Here is a 21,080-nt window from a genome sequence, read left to right as displayed (position 1 = left end):
GCAAATGTCACCTCATAGTCTACTCCTTCCTTATGGGAGAACCCTCTCGCCACAAAACTGACTTTGTACTTCTCAAAATTGCCATGTGGTGAATGCTTAATCTTGAAGATCCATCGAGAAGTGACCACTAACTTCCCCTAAAGCCTTAGTACTATCTCACAAACATTATTCGTTGTCTTGGAACTATACTCTTCCAAGATGGCATCCTTCCAAACATGTTAATCTATTGCATCCTCATAAATAAAAGGTTCAAACTCATTGATGTTGCTCATTAAGGCCATATAACTAGAAAATTTGGCTAGTGATCTACTCTCCCTAAAATTGTTGCTAGGAGCCTCCACATGCTCCTATCTCGGCCTCCTCCTAGTACAGCTCGAGGGAACATCTCGCTCCTACTATGAAGGTTATGACCCTATTGTTGGTGTTGTTGGTCCTTGCTCAACCTTCGAAGCCTCTCACTTCTACTCCTTTGCTACAGTTGGATCTATTCCACGTGACCTCTTAAAGGTCACACGCTCCTTAAATTTGATATCCCTCCTAACCATTATCTTCCTCTATCCTAGAATATAGACCCTTTAGGCCTTTGAAGTCCCACTCTATCCAACAAAAATGACCCTCTCTGATGAGGGTTCCAATTTAGTCATTTTCTCTGAAGGAATGTGGACATAAATTGGACTTCCAAAGATGCACAAATGACTCACCTTCGTTTTACTCATGGAAAAGCCTCCTCATGAGTCATGTCCTCCAATGCTTTGTGAAGACTCATCTTCTACAAGTATACAACCATATTACATGCCTTTGCCCAAGAGAACATAGGTAAATCTTGATCATTAGCTCATTTCCTTAGCTACTCCGACTACACTCTTGTTTTTCCTCTCTACCACTCCATTCTGTTGAGGATTGTAGGGCAATGTCAACTCTTTCTTGATTACTTCCTTGCAAAAATCCTTAGACTCGTTGGAGGTATACTCACCCCCACTATCTGATCTCGGGACCTTGATATTCTTCCTAGTATGGTTCTTCACAAGAGCTTTGAACTCTTGAAACCAACTGAAGACCACATCCTTAGCCTTCAAGAAGTAAATCCATGCCCTCCTAAAATATTCATTATGAATGTCTCAAAATAACTAAATCCTGAGATAAACTACACTGACATGGGATCATAGATGTCGAAATGCACCAAATCCAACACACCCTTGGACTTTGACTTACTTATATGAAATGTTGCCTTAGCCTGTGTGCAAAGCACACATCCCTTACGCACACCATCATGCTCCACACTAAACATCGAAAAACCAATGATCATATCATGTAACAATGGTAGAACCCTGTAGTGTAGATGTACCATATTTTTGTTCCAAATCTCACTCTGGTTGTCACTACTATGTCCTAGGATTCCACTGACTATCCTCTCAACAGAGAAAAGTTATTCTCCCTTCTTCCTATAACTCGCCTCACTCTAATAACAACCCCTTTCAACCTAACAACTATTTCACCTCCCACAAAATTGACCTTAAGTCCTCTGTCCTCCATGGTTGAACCTAAGATTCAATTCTCTTCCAAACCACGTACATACATTACCTCCACCTCCATAAGACTCCCCGAGTCTAGTTGGAATTGTATGTTGTCAATGCCCTCCATTGCATACCTAGTGTTGTCACCAAGCTCCACGTGTAGATTTTTATGCTCCTTAGCCATACTAGTGAAGATATCACGAGATCCCGTCATTTGTCGAGATGATCTATTGTCCACAAACCACACCCCTCTTGTAATAGTGCCAAAAAGATAGGATACTAGAGTAAATTCCTTCTCAAATTTCTCTTCCAACTAATCCATCTGTGCAGATGCAACTATTTTTATCTTCTCCTTACCTTTCTTTTTGTTTGGACATTGTCTAGCATAATGACCAAACTTATGATATGTAAAGTACTTGACTTTGCTCATGTCTTTCTTCCCTTGTGAAGTTGTTCTTGCACTCTGATTTTGCTTAACTTTACCTTTTCCTTTCTTTGCTTGCCAGTAAGAGCAAGGTTCTCCACATCTCCACCATTGCGTTGGGTGAAATCGTCTTACAATCTGGCCCAACCATGAAGCTTATCTCTAGCTAGGATACCTGTCACAAATGTAACCCACTACTTAGTACACTCTTTCAATGCTAGTTTTACAAGCTCCATCTCATCCACTTCTTCCCCAATAGTTGAAAGTTCATCACAAGCCTATTGAATCCTTGTTAAGTATGAGGCCACAGTGTCAGACCTATTCATCTTGATGCTATTTAGCTTCTCCATTAGCACCATCTCTAAGTTATGGTTGTCACTCTAGTACAGCTTTGTCGAGGTTGTCAACATTTTATAGGTTGAATCTCTTTCTTATGTGGAATTATGTGATCCCTCACACCATCCAAAATGATGCCCCTTGCTTTTATATATTTTAGCTTATGTTCAATTGCTTGGATAGCATTCTGAGGAACTTGAATCTCTTGGCTTGCAATTTCCGCAAGCCATTTACCATTAAAAACAATGGTGATTTGCTCCTTCCATTGGCTGAAGCTTGCATCCCTCTCCAACCTGTCTTATACCTCAGACTTGATGCCATATTATCATATAGACTTTGGCCACAAAACCCTTGGTACAAGATAAATTATGCTGCAAAAAATAATTTGCTCCCATAAAACCCTTGTGATATATGATCTACCCAACAAAGCTTCTATTGTTCTAATACCATGTTAATTCTACCAAATCTGATTTATTTTACTTCAACAATTTATTAAAAACCCAAAAAATATTTATCTCAAATATTTCTAAAATTGTTGATAAGATAAACAATTGGCATATTAACTCAGGAAAATAAAATACAACGAGAGTCAAAAAAGGAAATCAATCACACTACAACAACCATATTAAATTTCTCAAGAAAATATGGACCTCAACCCACAAAGACTACACAAAAAATACAATTGTTGGGAACCTAAAACTTAGCCCAACTATGAAAAAATAACCTCAAGGAAATCAGCCCCTGAAAGTCAGCACTACTGAAGAACCTCAACCTCTGGAAAATTTAGCCTTCCTAACCAGCAACTTGGCCACTCTTTTCCCTCATACCACCCTTGCGCACTTGAGTAATTCGACCTCTAGATAATTTGGCACTCCTCTTCAGCTGACTCATCCTCTCTCTTTCCTACCTTCGACTTTCCCTGAATTTTACCCCGAAATTCCCTGCTAGTATTCTCCTCTTCTTCAATCTAATCAAGCCTCTCACTCATGAGAAAATCGCTTCCTCAACAATGATGTATCTTCACCTCTACCTTAGGCTTATTTTATAATTTCATTAAGCCAAAATTTCTAACTTTAATCTCCTAAGTAATCAATCGCTAGGATTAAATCATAAACCTCACTTGAGATCAACAATTGAGATTATATCAAAGTCACTTAAATAATTTAGTTATGTATCCTTAGAACTTTGGCTTTTAATAGTCTACAATAACTAACTAAATTAATTAATGTCCTTTCCTAAGTTAAACTTATGAAAGAAATAATAAAATCAAATATTCCACCAAGCAGCTATCTTTTACACACTAAGCACACCAAGCCAGTGTAGAAGACCTTCTGAAGATACAAAATCAACAATATATTTTATGTCATTTTGTATTGGTTGTCCACTTTTGAGTCCTTGATTGGACAGCTATCGAGGTCCAAGATTCAAAACAGACCTTTATCTAATCATTTTTTCTCATCCACTACCCCATATCAATCAATGTTTTTCCACATTTATGTTGCCCTCTACTACATCATATCTATCAGTGTTTTTCCACATTCATGTTGCCATCCACTACATCATATCTATCAGTGTTTTTTTCATTTATGTGCCTATGTATTTAATTGATGTTGTTGATCCACTACATCATATCTATCAGTGTTTTTCTTAATTTATGTGCCTATGTATTTAATTGATGTTGTTGATGGTTTATATGTTTAGAAAAAAAAATGGATTTAATTTGAATTTTTCAACGCTTGCTACAGTCCGCTAATTTTTTCCCTGGTGTTGCGGATATGATATATTTCACACACTCGGTGACTTTTGTCAATGCCAATGTTTTCAAAAATGGTTTGGATTTACAATGATGTCCATGAATATATTTTTTTTTTTTAAGTTTGAATATTCACGTATTTTTATATGGCCAGTTCTTTCTCCAAAAATATTCTGAGTTCCAGTCTGCTTCAATATTTTGGTTTTTCCAGTTCCAGTGCAATTCCAGATCTATCTGATAAAATTTAATGGACCAATACATAAATATTAAACAAATATACAGATACCATAAATAGAATACATATTGCAAAAAATGTGCCCTATCTTAAATTGGATTAAGATGTAACTCAGTTTTGCTATGCATCAACATCTTTCTCTCCAAAGCTCAAGGTATTCATTGGCTTTTAGCTTTGACAGTTTGCTGACTCATATTATCTGTTTAATTTAACTTACTTTTTGTTCTATATTTTTAAGCATTTTCCTTACAGAACATCACTTGGCATTATATAAGGCCTTTTCTGGTGGTGGTGTGTGTGTGTGTTGTGTTGGTGCTTTGATGTGGGAGGAAAACAGGGTTCGTTGGACACTTTATGCAGATTAATGTGTCTCACAAACACCAAGTCCATGCACACTCCAGCTTCCATGCAACCATCCACACACCCACCCAGCACAGTAATGAACCCCTGCTTATGAGCTTTTCATGGTGATGAATCTTGATATTTCATTGATAAGCTGATCCATACAGCATGTATCTAGGGCCATATTACTTAATATCATCTAGTATCAGTTTCTTATTTCTGTAGTTTTTAATATTTATATCACTAATATTGTTGTATTAATGAGTTGAAGCAACCATAGCAAATAGTTTAGCAACGAAACAAGAGGACAACCATATTTCATGATTATAACTAATAACCTACTTGTTCCTCCATTTCATGGATCTGTCTATCCTTTTCACATAGTCGTTCCTTCAATTCCTCTATCTCTGCAGTATGTTGTACTCTTTCGGTATCCAACTGTGCAGCTGTTGCCTTTTGCTCAGACATTGCAGTCTCACATTCCCGTCTGAAATCAAGAAAGTTTAGGCATAATCAAATTAAGCTGGTAACATCCAGAATACTACTTCTAGTCAAGTTCCACTAACCAGCACCTACACACACCAAGATGTGCACTAGTTTATAATATGAGTCAAATTACATGCATAGTTTCAAGTCCAAGGCTACCTCTTGAAAGAGTTCAAAATGAATGTGATCTTGCCAAATCCACACGACAAATTTCAAACATACAGATACCACTCAATATCCTTAAGATTGAATTAATTTATACATCCATACCGCAACGTAGCAAGCTCATTATTCTGCTCTCTAAGCAGGCCATCCTTCGCCCATACCTGCCCAATACAAAATAAGATCAAAAACTGAATGCACAACCTTGCTTAATCTACCAGATAAAAGTATCAATTATGAGCTAAAAAAGAGAGGAAATGTGGAAAACCTGACTCACTGCTTCATTGGTCTCTATCTGATTCACACGCAGTTGTCTCTGTCTTTCTTCCAACTGTTGCTCTAACTCATGTATTTGATGGTCTCTTGCTTCTATTTGCTCCTGCTCATGACCCACATATCCATTAGTCATTTTGCATAAAAACAGGAAACAATTCAAGGTTCTAAAATATATTACAAAATAAAGGTCTTTGTCATTCATAACATAACAAAAAATCAGAGCATGAATTTGCCATAAAGAAAAAGCAACACCCCACAAACAGTTAATAGCCTGTCTGTATTCGCTTCTTTGGTTCTCTTTGACCAAAACTTGTTTTGCAGCAGTTTAAACTTTCTAGACCACTAGTTTATAGCTCTTATCTAGACACTTAGTTCTGTTTCCTACTTTCTGTACTTGCTTCTGGCAATGAATTAGGACTTGCTTTTGCACTTCAGCACTCAGCAATTAGTTCCTAGCAGATTTAGCACACACATCTATTGAATAAATGCACAACTAGGTTCTTAACCCAATTATTCAGCAGAAGCAAAATTACAACCAATCTAAACCACATGTGACACGTACAAATTCTGCGCAATCAAATCAGTTCTTCATTAAATTAGAATCTACTTGCCACTTGGGCTCCCATCCTGGGACAATGGCCCAACTGAAAAATTTACACTTACACAAACACTAAATCTGATCCAGCTAATCAAATCCTAAATCTGTCCTTGATCTCCTTGGCTGATCTGGATCTCCTATGCTACACTTCTGCACCTACCTCAGACATACACTTGAGTATCAACACTCCTCACTTGAGAAAATCCCTTCTCTCAATGGCTTGTGCTGTATGGTGTGTTTTTCTCCTGTCCTTAGCTTTGCTTTTATAACTTTACATTGAGCTAAATCCCTAATCCTAGTTTCCAAAATGATTGACAGCCGAGATTAGATCTCATCTCCTGTAGATCAATGGTTGAGATTAAAACATAATCACTAAAGTAAATACTTTACTTTCCTATGTTTCTTTAGCTCAATAGCCAACATAATAAATTATGTGTTTTTCCTAAGACTTAGGCTATGTTACAATAGTAACTCCCTCATACTTGAGCAAGTGCCCTAACGAGACTTTGGGCGACTTCTGCACGCTTAGACACTTCAGCCTGTAAGTATGTGCCCGAGGTACAAACATCAACACTTCCACATTGTATTTACACTGGGTTTAAAATAGTCATACTGACCTACCTTTCTGGTCATCCATCGGACATTAATAAAATTATATTGGTGTATCTTAACTTCTATTAATAACTAATTGATGCTATATTTCTATTTCCATTTAATTCATGTCATGTCATGTCATCATTGAAAATAGCAAATTGCTGAAAAATCAATCATGCTAAACTGCCTATGAGAAGATAGAAATATTCAAATTGATTTCGAGAATTGTGATGTTATTCAAAGACTATATAGATAAAAACAATCAGCAAGTTAAAAGTTCTAGAACATATTAAGAACAAAATCCTTAAGAACTGGAAAAAAATCTCTATACCATAAGAAGTTTAGAGTCTAGACTTTTCAAACGCCTAGGTTACAAACTGAGTTTTCTTTATAATCAGATCAATTAAAGTGCCCCTCCAATATTGTTCTAATTAGAGGGACAAGGGTGCTTTGCCCCCATTTTCTTTATATTATCCATGTCTTTTGGCATTTCGAACACTTCATTTCCATCAAAATTTACTTTGAAGTTGGAGAGTATTCCCGACCATGCCCAATACTTGCCTTCTAATTCTATGGACATGCTATCATGCACCAGCATAAGAATAAATTCAGAGAAGCTCAAGCTGCTCAACTTACAAACAGTGCACCTAACTGAGGGCAAAAAACATGCAGCAAGATAACTGAACAAACAGAGAACTTACAAAATCATGTGACTGTCTCTACAGTTTAGAAATTTCAAATCAGGATAAGATAAATTTATTAACATCCAAAAAATGACCAAAAGTAGGTCAACGGGACTGTTCAGTACACAAGAAAAACAAACATAACTTAGGAAAAAGGAGGTGAAATCAACACCTCAATTATATGGAACATGTCAGATTATGACAAGGATAAGAGAATTGGCATTCTGATACATGAGAACCTTCATTTGTTGTCCCAAATAATATGTAGTATGTACAGCAACTTTACTGAAGTTTAATTCCATTGGGTGAAACAAAATCATGACTCATACTGAAAGAACAATAGCCATTGATCGGGGGTAAACCCTACCCTCCAAGCCGATTGCCAAATTTTGTTGCACACAATAAAGTGGCATCTCAATAACCTGTTAGGTTAAACAAATTACGTACTGAATATGCTTTATCAAAAAATAAGGGCATCCAACTCTCATATTGAATATTATTTATTGAAACCAGTGCTATTCTTAATTAAGTCCTCCCATTTAGAATGGAAGCCACCAATGCTTTGAGGGTAAAGGATGTCAAAAGAAATGGGGGAAATACAGATAAAAAGGAAAAGCGTGGATGCTATTATCAATTTGTCTTTCTACTTTATCTCAGTATCTTGCTCATGAAAAACTTAGCGAAGCAAATTTTCCATAAGTCTTAATTTTCATTAAAAATGTTTTTAAGCAGTATTGTGTTTACTCATTACATGACAGCTTTGTTGCTAATAACTATAGATTAGGTCAGTAGCATAGTTAAGTTTCTTTATACATAGCAAAAGTAGATATAAACGAGATTTAAAAGTTACTTTAAAAAATAAAATTCATAGGTGAAATGGCCTCTGACTAATCAAAATAATTTCGATGCAATCAACAAAATGATATTTCAGAACAATCCAGAATACACCATTTAACACTACAAGGGCACCAAGACTGATCATTTTCCCAATTATTGTTAATTTAATCTTTTTGGGACCCTAGCCGATTACTGTTATTTCATCTATGATATAACTTATAGGCCAAGCTTAAAGGCATAACTGATCCTTTGGGCAAATTTCTGTTACGTTTTTTTATGTGGTTCATGGAACCCGGAGATCGGTAACCGCTACGTCCACAGAATATTTGTACCATGCAGATCCACCCAAAGAGATCACTTCCTGCCAGCTCAACCACAAAGCCTAACCCCGAGAGTGTCGAGAAAATTGAATCTGTGACCTCTCAAAAGCAAAGGTGCTTTAACGACAGGGACTTGACCAATTGAGCCAACCCTCGGGCTAAATTTTCTGTTCGCATTGCAGATTTTGTCGGTACTTCTATTAAATCCATAAATTGATGTAACCTAGATGTTGATGCTAGGTTTATCCCAAGTCAACTTTCACATGGGATCCCAAGTCAACTTTAAGTTAAGATGTCAATTTAGCCTTTGAATCCATGTTTCAAGGCATAATTCAAGCAAAAACAATTTATTACAGATCTAATGTGTAATTTTATTCATGGTATAAGTTGATATAACCTGGATTAAGAGATCAATTTAGCCTCTAAATCGAGCTTAAAGGCATAACTGATGCTTTAAAACTCAAGCAATAATGGTTTTCTGTTCTAGATAGCAGAGTTGATCTATTTTGTTATATATTTGTCTTGTGTACTACTTGAGATATTTGGGCAATTCAATAGAGTACTGTTAGTCCCACTTATACATTAGTACACAAATTCTTCTTTTCTTTTCTTATATATATATATATATATATATATATATATATATATCAGTGTCACAATCGCGATAACATGAAAAAATCGCGAGTTTTTCAAATTCCCGATAAACTTGCCCGATTACTACGCGGTTTTTTTTCCCAAAAAATCGGTGAAATTATCGCACCAACTTCAAAAAAAGCGCGATAATTTTGAAGTTATCGCGATTCAATGGGAAGTTATCGTGGGGGTGGCAAACAACGTGTTTTATAAGGGAAAACATGATTTTTTTTGTCATTTTGAACAGACAGCGGCGTGGATTGAGAGTTGAAGAGGAGAGGAACCCTGGAAGGCGTCTGCTAGGGCAGAGGAGGAGGAAGCTTGGATATTTTAGCATCCCAAGCAAGAGGACTTCGTCTTTGGATCAAATTTCTCCGGCAAACCGTTGTTTCCAGGTATGGGCACCAAATTTGGCAATTTTGTTTTGGTTTTTTTGCTTGTTTTTGCTTGGTTTTCTATAACCCATTGTTTATCAAAGTTTTTTTAGTGGATTTGATGGTGTTTTTTTCATTATTGTTGCATAGAATGAAGAGAGTTCATTTTAGATTGAGTTGAGGTTTTTTTGTTTGTTTGTCAAAAATTCAATGTGTTGTGTCATGCATGTAATTTTTTTTTTAATTTTTGTAACTTGCAATTCTTATTGTGCCATAGGTTGAACTTCAAAGTTCAAACTTCATCTTACATTAAAACTCAAGAGTTCAACCAAGTTACAAACATGCCAAGGAAATTGGACCCTCTATGGGAATATGGTGAACCTGATGGAGGGTTTGATAGATTGAACTTGTCTTGCAAATTGTGTGGACAACATATGTCGGGGGGTTTATAGATTGAAGTATCACCTTGCACAAATCCCTGGATATGATGTAGGGCCTTGCAACAATACAAATGCGGAAATCATCTGAAAAGCCATGAGATCATTGGAAGAATTAGAGCAAGAGAGAGTGCTCGAAGCAGAACTGAAGAAGGAACTAGCAGGGAAGGTGTTAGGAGGTGAATATGGAAGTGGCATTGGTCCTACTTCAGCGTCAATGTCTACAACCAACCCTGTAGTTACCTCATCATTTTTTGTTCCTAGAACCACGCCTGGTTCACAACCATCTATCACCTCAATGCTTAAAAAAAAAAGAGAAAGAACAAGCTGACAAGTTGTTGGGCAAGTTTCTCCTTTGGAGTGATATTCCTTTCAGTGTTGCAAGGAATAATCCACTTTTCCAGTGTGTTGTTGATGTTATTGCAATTGTTGGCCTAGGGTACAAAATCCCTTTTTATGATGACTTTAGAAAACACATTCTTCAAGAGGAAAAGGTTGACTGCACCAAAATATTGGAGGAGTTTCGGGCATCATGGGAACAAACAGGATGCATTGTGATGTCAAATGGTTGGACCAACCAAAAGGGGAGAACCCTTATAAACTTCTTGGTTAGTTGTCCCAAGGGGACAATGTTTATGAAATATGTCGATACATCTTCACATATCAAAGATGCAAAATTATTATGTGATTTGTTGGATGTGTTTATTTTGGAGGTGGGTGCAGAACATATTGTCCAAGTCATAACGAACAATGCTGCAAATTATGTTGTTGCTAGCAAAATGCTTATGGAGAGGCATCCTACTTTATTTTGGACACCTTGTGTTGCACATTGTATTGATTTGATATTGGAGGACATAGGAAAAATTTCCTTTGTCAAAGATATTGTTGACTCATCAAAAGCATTACAAAATTTATATATAATCATGCATCTGTGCTTAGCTTGATGAGAAAATTCATCAACAACAAGAAGTTGGTGCGCCCCGCCATTAAACGATTTGCCACCAATTTCATATCTCTTCAATCCTTATTGAATTCTATGTGAGATGTGAAAAGAATGTTTCTTTCAAAGGAGTGGCGTGCTTTGACAATAAGCCGCAAACGAGAAGGAGAGGCCATATGCAGATTAGTTTCATACCAGGAAGACTTCTGGGCAGGAGTGCGGGAGGTGTGCACCATTACTGAACCTTTGGTAAAGGTTCTTCGATTAGTTGATGGTGAGAAGCCCGCAATGGGATATTTGTGTGAGGCCATGGACAGGGCCAAAGAATCCATTGGAGCCTATTATGATGATAAGGGAGATGAAGGGTTTCAGAAACAACTCTTCCTGTGGAAAGTGATTGATGAACGATGGAACAACACACTCCATCGTCCCATTCATGCTATAGGGATTTATCTGAACCCTGCATTTTCTTACCCATGTGGATTCTTATTTGATGTTGAGATCATGGATGGATTCTTAACATGTGTTGAGAGGATGATGCGATCTCCAGCAGAGCGTGCAGAAATCTCCAAAGAACGTGCAGAAATCTCCAAAGAAATGGAGATATACAAGATGGCAGATGGCACATTTGGCTTTGAGATGGTTGTAACTGATAGGAACACTACAATGCCAGGTATTTTCAAATTTCATTGTCTCTTCAAGTTCATAACTTCATACTTTGCTTCAACTTTCAAATTTCATTTTTTTCTTATGTTTATCTTATTTGTATTTTTGTTTTAGATGCATGGTGGACTCGCTATAATGCCAAAGTACCCCATCTACAAAAGCTTTCCATTCGAATCCTCAGCCAAACATGTAGCTCCTCAAGATGTGAGTGCAACTGGGGTGTATTTGAAAAAATACACAACAAGAAGCGCAATAGGTTAAACTTAAAAATTAAAATATTCCAAATTTCCAATTAATTTTTTGAATTCGTTAAATAATTTTTTTATAATTATTATTTTATGATCTTTGTACGAATTGGAGACCCAACAACTTAATGACATGGTCTACATCTACTACAATCTTCGATTGCGGATGAAGAAACTTGAGAGGATAGCTGATATGGAGGCCATCTCATTGGATGGGATTGACACCACTGTTGCATGGAGGGTTGAGGCCGAGAGGCCTCTCATAGAGTTTGTCGATGATTGGTTAGAGCATGAGGTAGTGGAAGGTGTAGAGGGGGAGGAAGAGGGGGAGGAAGAGGAGGAGCAACAGGAGGAGGTGGTGACACCACCTAGCCAGGCAACCCCTGCCACTAATAGAGGATGTGGTCTACCACTTGTAGCTCCTAGTTCTTCAGCTTCTAGAGCACAGCAAAGTCCACTGCCAACTCCACCAGCATCTACATCTAGAGGGAAAAGGAAAGCTATTGCATTTTCTTGCAAGAGGGGCAAAGGAAATCAGTAGTATTAGTTATTTGGTTCATTTCATTGTATATGACATTATGACTCATGATATGATATACATTATTATATTTTTTGTTGATATTTTGAGGCTAAGTTGGGACTCAAGAGTCAGGACTTACTATTCAGGACATGATTCACTGTTATGTGTGATGTAGCACTACAAATGATATTACACATCTTATATATTAGTTTTTTATCATATTTATGTGTCAATGTATTTATTTTATGTTGTAGATGCTTTAGATATTAAAAATTTTGAAAAAAAAATGAATATTTTTGTATTTTACAATTTTTTCCCGATTTTTACGACTTTTTCCGATTTTTCCCCTCAGCGATTTACTCCCAATAACGATTTTCGCAACATTGATATATATCAAAAATGTGGGGAGAAAAACATTCCTAAATTACAATTCCGATATGGCAGCGGCCTAATGTCAGAGATCATTAACCCAGAGGAGGTAGCTCGATTTCCAATTGCCTTGATAATGAAGTGCTATGTTCCTTTAGATTCCAAGTTCAAACCTTCCCATGGATCAGCCAACAAAAAAAATATCAAAGATCATTAATATTTTAATTTACAAACCAACCAGATCAAGAGCAATGTTTAGATATATAAGTCCATCCCTAATTTTCTACCACTTCTCAAACTGGAAGTAAAAAAGTAGCCAATCTAACATTAGAGATCATGATTCATGCATCATTGTTATATGGTTATTACTATTGATTTTTCAAGATTTTCTAGACTGATAATTACTTCCAATGATTACTTCATTAATTCATCTTGTGTCACATTCATCATTAAGCAATTACACAGGAAATCTCAACAATATAAATAATAAAGCCAGCAGGATCGTGAAGATACAACCAAACAAAAAGAGACACAAAATTTATATTGGGAAAACCCAAACTAGGGAAAATCCTAGCAACCTTTTCTTAGAGAAATTTGTCTAATTCAACAAGAGATACAATCTAAACTTTCAGTCAAATAAAAATCAAATTGACCAGTAACCAGACCCAAGTCAAACCTGCTCAAACTGCCTATGAATAGCCTCAGAAATTCGGTCAGCTGTGCCTCAGAAATTTTGGTCTGCCTCAGAGAATTAGGTCTGCCTCAGAATAATTCAGTATGCCTCAGATTTCGTCCCTTTCATCCCCCCACGTGTGAACAAAAGTGATCCAAATTGATGCCTAGAGGAGGAGGTTGAATTTCCTTTATATAGTAATCAAAAGAGCCCAAACTGGTGTGTCTATTGGGCTGAGCCGACTTGATCTTCTTGGAGGGACGACTTGACTTTTAGAGGCATAAAATTTAGATTTCAAAAATTGAAATTCCCTCATTTGAAGTCAACATGATGTTTACATTTATATTTTTCATTTCTCATGTATTTGGAGGGCTAGAACAAATTATGAAGACTGGGCATAGCCACAAAAATCAACACTCCCTCTTATAGCTAGGGAGGTATTCATACTGACCTTTCCAAATGTTATCTTGTTGAATAAAAAATTTCTCTATCCCAAGAAAAGGTTGAACGAGCTCGGCTATGTTGATCAATCCATCCACTATATGTGGAAAGCACCCCCACATCAACATCAAATAGAGGAACTAGTCACCCACTAGTCCTAGGGTCACCAATCTCCAAGTCATCACTTGGAGTCATGTCAGGTACCCCACCTGACCCATGGTGAAACCCTTGGGTCACCAATCTACCAAGTCATCACTTGGAGTCTTATCAAGAAACCCACCTAACCCATGGTGAAACTTGGGGCCCATTTACCATTCCCACATGTCATCACATGTCATTGAATGGTAAAAATACTTGCTTGATGCTATAAGGCACTCGCTCAACCCACTAGCCAAACCCCATGGCAATATGGTCAGAACCCACTGACCGAGGGAGCACTCAGAGGCCTCGATGCTAATTGGGCCAATCTCCACAACCATATTACATGGTTTCTTGGTCAACACCCATGACCTAAGGGAGATTATCCACCCCTTGATGCTACAACATCAACACTCCCTTCAACCAAGGGAAGCATTCTCAATCACTCCAAATTTGTCCCAAAAGTATGCCAACTTGATCCAGAGATAGAGGCTTTGTGAGAATGTCAAGAACCAACTCGACCATAAAAATACATAGGAGCCTCACCACATGCTTTGACCTACCATCATGGTCACTCCCCACACTTGATCAAACAATTATGCAAGTAACTTCCAAAGCAACGATTTGCCAAACAAGTTGTAATATACTATGCTCCAGCAGTGTTGTCATCTTCCTACTCATCATAGCAAACCCCAAGCTGAATCTGTGAATCCCTATCCAATTGTACCATGTCGATACCTCAACACATGTTGTGCCACATGCCTTGGCTCAACCATAAACTAATCTGCCTGAATTCATCACCACAACTACTTTCCAGTCATTCTAACGCTAAAACAATTCTGCTGAGACAATCCAAGCTACCCCCTTTGCCACTCAGCTTCATCAAATTGGACATCATGGGAATGACCAGGGATTTGTCGTCTATCATCCCAAATTTCTGAAGGATCATAACAATATAGCATCCTTTTGACCAAGTAAGATCTCATATGGCTTCTACCACACTTCTAGTCCCAAGAAATAATGTATCAAGATCCTCCATCTCGAACTTAGAGATCAACTCCCTCTGATATGATTGCTCCTTTTATTATGGAAGCAAATCTTCCTTTCATCATTGCTCCCTCTGACACGAGTCTTGACAACTGGAGAAAATTTCTCCTCATAAATCTCTCCCTCTTCCTAGGAGAATCCTCTTGCCACAAATTTTGCTTCGTTCTACCAATACTTCCACCTACTGCCTAAGCCATGGCAGCGTTCACAATGTACCTACAATCCTCATGAGGAGGCCCATGGAAGAATGACTATAACCCAGCAAAAAGAACAAAGACAAGAGACTAACTAATAGAAAAACAATAATAAACAAGGAAGAGAGATATAAAGTACTTATCTTTTGAGGATTGTAGGGAATTTGCCAACTCCCTCTTGATCCTTACCTTCTTGCAAACATCCTCATCCTCATCATCAGCATGTTTGCTTTCCTTTCCTTAGTTGTATGAGCTACAGTTTCTCCATTCAATAGAATTATCAATCTAGTTCCAACTCTAGGGTTTTATCCACAAACCCTAGGGCTTTCACATCCAGGACTTCAAGTCTTCTAAGGTTTACAAACCCTAGATTTACAATTTTCATTTACACCTTTTATAAGTCCAATAAACTTGCAAACTTTCATATTAAGATGTTGAGAACCATAGAGTCCCCATGCCTCAACATATATGATGGAATCCATCGTGTCAGCAAAGGATGTTCCATCTTGATATCAGTCCAAGCAAATGTATATGTATTTAGGGTCCATTGTAGCTTTTGTAGGGCTTGTATTCTACCTCCATCTAGCATTGTAAAGAAACAACACCTCCAACTATCAACAAAGGGAAAGATATATCAAGTCAAGGAATAGATACAAATCTCCAAGGAAGACTTCATGAGAGTAAGTGTCTCCAGGGGAAGGAATTGCATTTCATTGTCTTCTATAGCATTTTATAAGGGAACTTACACCATCAACCAATTCTTAATAAGTGAACAATCTTCATGGGCAAGTGCCAGACTTCAAAGTCATTAAATGGTTTATTCGCAGAGATGATTGCTCTCAGCCTTTTCAAACTAAGTAGATTGGCCTCTTTAGAATAGATGTAGCTATAGCAATAATATGCCCTTTACAAGGACAACTCCAGAGCTCAAAGTGACACCATCTTTAAGAGAATTTCGGTCTCCAAAACTAATGAGGAACTTGGCCTCTTCTTTAAGAATGCCCTTTCAACTATCATGAACTTTGTCCCTAAGCATGATCAACATAATACAGCGATAAAACATTAAAGCGTGAATTCTTTTTGCTTTCCAGTTAAAAAAATGAGCTTAATAGTCTGAATTCAATCAACAAAATGCCTAAACAGATCAAGACACTTGAAGCAAGTGTTTCTAATGTCCATTTTGTCTCAACAAAAGACTTCTAAAGGTTTGCTTCAAATTTAGTTATATTTATAGCCAAGTTTCTTCTTCAATCAATGGTTGAATGACCTCTTTAAAGAATTATCATTTGCAATTTGTGTCCATCATTGTTGGGGTATCATTGTTTTGTATTGTCAAGGGTTTGAGGCTTCTAATATCTTTTCTACGTCTACGGCCTAGATACTTTAAAACAAAAAATACGATTTTGATTGCCTTGATGTGCAAAGAATAGATTCTAGCATTTTGGGTTGGGCATCCATTTATCTAAGTGAATGAAGTCTTGCAAACACCAAATCATTTACAGCACCCAAATATATCCTAACATTGTAGTCTACTTGGATTGGAAGTCATACGCAACGAAGTCTTTGATTACATCTACATAATTGTTGTTTGTAATTGAGCCTAACAATATACCCTTTTTTATCAGTCCTTGTAGCCAAAACAAGTCTTCAAAGAGAATTAAGCAATCTTCAATTGATGTGAGCATGTGATACTAGAAAAACTTCAAACTTATTAACCATGAAATGTTATTGGCACTAAAGCACTAATCAAATCCATTCTTAAGAGAGGCTCCTTTCTGTGACTTGAATGTACAATGCCTTCTACAGTCTAAGGTCTACAACCCACTTCTTCTGGCCATTTTCTAAGGCTCCTTAACCTTTGTTGCTCAAACTAAAGCCCCTTTTCAGATTCTACTAGGCTTGTAGCCTAGTCCTGAGGCTCCTTAGCTCTCTTGAGGTCTCTCAGACCCCTGCAACTAGCCTTGACACCGTCTTAGCTCACCCTCAGCTTGGACTTAGGCCCTTCGGCCCTCCTGCAACTAGGATTGAGGCTATCAATAGAAACTCGACCAGCACAAACTTCAAAAATTGCTCTTAAACTTTTAAGGCCTTTCAATCCTTTCCTTCTAACCTGTGGCCTAAACTCTAAGGCTTCTTACTATCTTGGTTCATTTAGAATACTGGCCTGAGGTCTTTAGGCCTCCTACTAGGACTTTAGCCCTCTTTCTTCAAACTTAGAAAAAACACAAAATAAGGCTTGGCTCTCATTTAGTCCTATCAATCATAATGGAATTCGGATGGGAGCCACCTAAACATGATTTTTTCCAAACTTTGACACAAGTAGTGTTTGGCTCTTACAGGGCAGAATTATAAGGTAGACAGAGATACAACCTGGGCAGCTTTTCCTTCAACATGTAGCCTTCCTCAAGCAAGTGGCTTGGTTTTTTGCAAGTCTCTTTAATGGCTGCTCTTAAACCATAACCTCTGATACCATGTTGATTTTTCAAGAATCTCCAAACTGATAATTACGTCCAATGATTACTTCATTAATTTGTCGTGTTACATTCATCATTTAAGCAATTACACATAAAAAATCTCAACAATATAAACAATAACGCCAGTAGGATCATGAAGAGACAACCAAACAAAAAGAGACACAAAATTTATCCTGGGAAAACCCAACGAACTTTTCTTAGAGAAATTTGTCCAATTCAGCAAGAGATACAATTTGAACTTTCAGACAAATAAAAATCAAACTGACAGTAACCAAACCAAGGTCAAACCTGGTCAAATTGCCTATGAATAGCCTAAGAAATTCGGTCTGCCCCAGAGACTTAGGTCTACCTCAGATTTCATCCTTTTATTCTTCTTTAGATTTCGTCTTTTATTCTGCCTCAAATTTCATCCTTTCCATCCCCCCACGAGTGAACATAAGTGATCCAAATTGATGCCCAAAGGAGGAGGTCAAATGGCCTTTATATAGTAATCAAAAGACACTGAATTGGTGTGTCCCAGTGTTGCGGGGGAGCGCCCCCCCCCCCCTTCGAACCCGCTCCCGAAGCGCGCTCCGGGCGGGAGCGGCTCGGGAGCGGGTCGGGAGCGCGCTCCCTTAAAAAAATTTACGCTCCCTGCTCTGATAGGGAGCGTTTCAGGGAGCGATCGCTCCCGAGCTCCCGGAGCGTTTTTTAATGCCCGGGAGCGATAGGGGAGCGATCGCTCCCTAATCGCTCCCGGGCATTAAAAAACGCTCCGGGAGCGATTTTTAACCGGCCGGGAGCGGTTCGGCGGAAAAAAATTCCGCCGGACCCGAAAAATTAAAAAAATTTAGCTAATTTTTTTTGTTTTATAAGCCCAATGGGCCAAAAACTTGTCATTACAACTTTGTTGAGCAAGTGATTGAGAGCTTGAGCAAGAGATTGAGAGCTGGAGCAAGAGCTGAGGAGCAAGGAGCCAGAGCTGAGGAGCGAGGAGCAAGTGCCAAGGAGCGAGGAGCAAGCTTGCAGAGGTATGTAACTTAATCATTTAGTTAGTTTAGCTGGTTAGGTAGTTAATTTGGTTAGTTTCATTTACCTGTTTGAGTTTAAAGATCATTAATTTAAATTAAATTAATAAATTAAATGAATTAATCCCAATAAACTAAATTAATTTGCAGATTCAAGACTCAAACCCTACAAACATCAAACACGATGGACCTGAGCATTTTTATTGGCATTTTCCTCTTCCTGGTCCCCTTTCTGGTTATTATGGTGGTGGAGAGTAGGAAACGGAGGGGGCCTGACCCTGAAGAGGTGGATGAAGAAGCCGGAGGAAGTCAAATAGGTGAAAACCCCAGTGAGGAGGATGTGGAGGGTGAACATGAGGGTGAAAAAACTAAACAAGACCAAACTCCATTGTGGAAATATGTTCAGAGGCCTGAAACAGGGAGAGGGGGTGGAACCACTAAATTTCATTGCCCCCATTGCAACACTGATTTCACAGGCTCATACACCCGTTTGAGAAGACACCTTTGCGGGAAAAGGGCATGGGATGGAGAGAAACAAATAGGAATCAGAACTTGCAACGGGGTGTCAACAGTTGATAGAGCCAAATACATAAAGGAAGAGGAGGACGCCCAATACAAAGCAAAAAGATCAAGGGGTTTCTTTGAACCAAGCTCACAAAGAACTCCTTCAGCATCCTCCCAAGGCAGTGGATATGGACATGGAGGCTCAGGGTCATCATCTTTACGCCGTAGAAGCATATCAGATTTCCTTGATGAGGGGTGTAGGAATGATGTGGATTCAAAAATTTACAGGTTCCTCTATGCAAATGGGATACCATTCAATGTTCTACGCTCACCTTATTGGCACGAAATGGTTTCTGCCATAAATGATGCCCCTAAAGGATACAAGAGCCCTAGGTATGACAAGGCAAGAACAGTTGGCCTTGATCATGAAAAAGCAAAAATATCACATTCTTTGAATAAAATGACAAGTTCTTGGACTGACAATGGGGTGTCCATTGTATCTGATGGATGGACAAATGTAAAAGGCAAGCCATTGATAAGTGTTCTTGCTGTGTCCCGAAGTGGTCCCATTTTTCTAGCTGCACATGATTACTCAGACAAGTTCAAGACCGCTATCAACATTGCAGAAGCATTGCTTGAAACAATTGAGCGTATTGGCCCATACAATGTCATCCAAGTCATCACTGATAATGCTCCTAATTGTAAGGCAGCGGGAGCAATTATTGAGGATAGATACCCGAACATATTTTGGTCTGGATGTTTGGTTCACACATTGAACCTTCTGTTGCATGATATTGTCAAAAACAAAAATGAACAATACCAATGGATTGGGGATTTGTACAAGAGAGGAAAAAAAATGATAAAATTTATTACAAATCATAGCAATACCCATGGCCTTTTCCGCAGTCACTCGAGATTGGAGTTGCTGAAGATTGCGAGGACTAGATTTGGTAGCTATTACCTCACCTTCAGGCGCCTTTTGAAGGTAAGAGAGGGTTTAGCTAGCATGGTATCAAGTCCAAATTGGCAGGTGTTAAAGGAAAGGGCTACAAATGTAGCTGACATTGCAGGTTTTGATACGGTGGAGGAGGCCGCTCTTGATGGGCAGTTTTGGACAGCTGTGAGACAGGTATTGGATTTCACCAAGCCAATTTATAACATGATTCGGTTTGCAGATACAGACAAACCGGTGATTGGCGAGGTGTATGAGCAAATGGATACCATGTTGGGGGAAATAAAAGACATTGTTAATAACAGAGATCCCGACTTGTACAATCTGATTCACGATTGTGTGTGTGAACGGTGGAAAAAGCTTAACCTTCCACTACATTGCTTGGCGTATATCCTTACGCCAAAATACTACTCAGATTCTTGGTTGGGCAAACCTGCAGCAGGGGGTGGTGTTAGGACCAAACCCCATTTAGATCGAGAGGTAACTAAAGGATATCTGGATGCATTAGAAAAGTTGGTGCCTGACAGGGAGGAATGTGCAGCTGTGCGCCTTGAAATAGGCAGATACTTCACTGGCAGTGGTTTGTATGGTAACTTCCATGCAATGGACGACAAAGATAAATTTGATTCTCTCACATGGTGGGAAACATATGGCGGCGACGGACTTTTGCGAAAATTGGCATTGAAAGTTCTTGCACAGGTTGTAAATTCTTCTTCTGCAGAGAGGTGTTGGAGCACCTACAGTTATATACATAATGTGAAAAGAAACAGGCTCAACGAAAACCGAGCAGAAAGCTTGGTTTATGTGCACTACAATTTGAGGTTGTTGAGCCATTACTGTCATCGGGCCAATGAAGATCCCACATATAAAATTTGGGACAGTCACCCTGAGGACGACAATTTAGAG

General features: G+C 38.3%; 1 protein-coding gene across 3 annotated transcripts in view; it reads right to left on the bottom strand.

The window, feature by feature from the left end:
- Positions 1-21,080, bottom strand: part of LOC149138846 (RNA polymerase II degradation factor) — an 85,368-nt gene that overhangs the window by 50,728 nt on the left and 13,560 nt on the right. For 2 of the 3 annotated variants that reach the window (XM_089448529.1, XM_089448527.1), the window contains exons 3-5: positions 5,521-5,631; positions 5,361-5,416; positions 4,947-5,091 (exon numbers count right to left, since the gene is read on the bottom strand). In XM_089448529.1, coding sequence (XP_089304655.1) covers positions 4,947-5,091; positions 5,361-5,416; positions 5,521-5,631 — 312 coding nt within the window. The remainder of the gene's footprint in view (positions 1-4,946; positions 5,092-5,360; positions 5,417-5,520; positions 5,632-21,080) is intronic. The other variant, XM_089448528.1, reaches the window with a different exon arrangement.

Source organism: Pinus tabuliformis, chromosome X, assembly GCF_031772625.1.
Source record: "Pinus tabuliformis cultivar Carrire ecotype Pingquan chromosome X, CPIR1, whole genome shotgun sequence".
In the NCBI taxonomy this organism is placed as follows: Eukaryota; Viridiplantae; Streptophyta; class Pinopsida; order Pinales; family Pinaceae; genus Pinus; species Pinus tabuliformis.
This window is presented reverse-complemented; position numbering and strand designations above follow the sequence as displayed.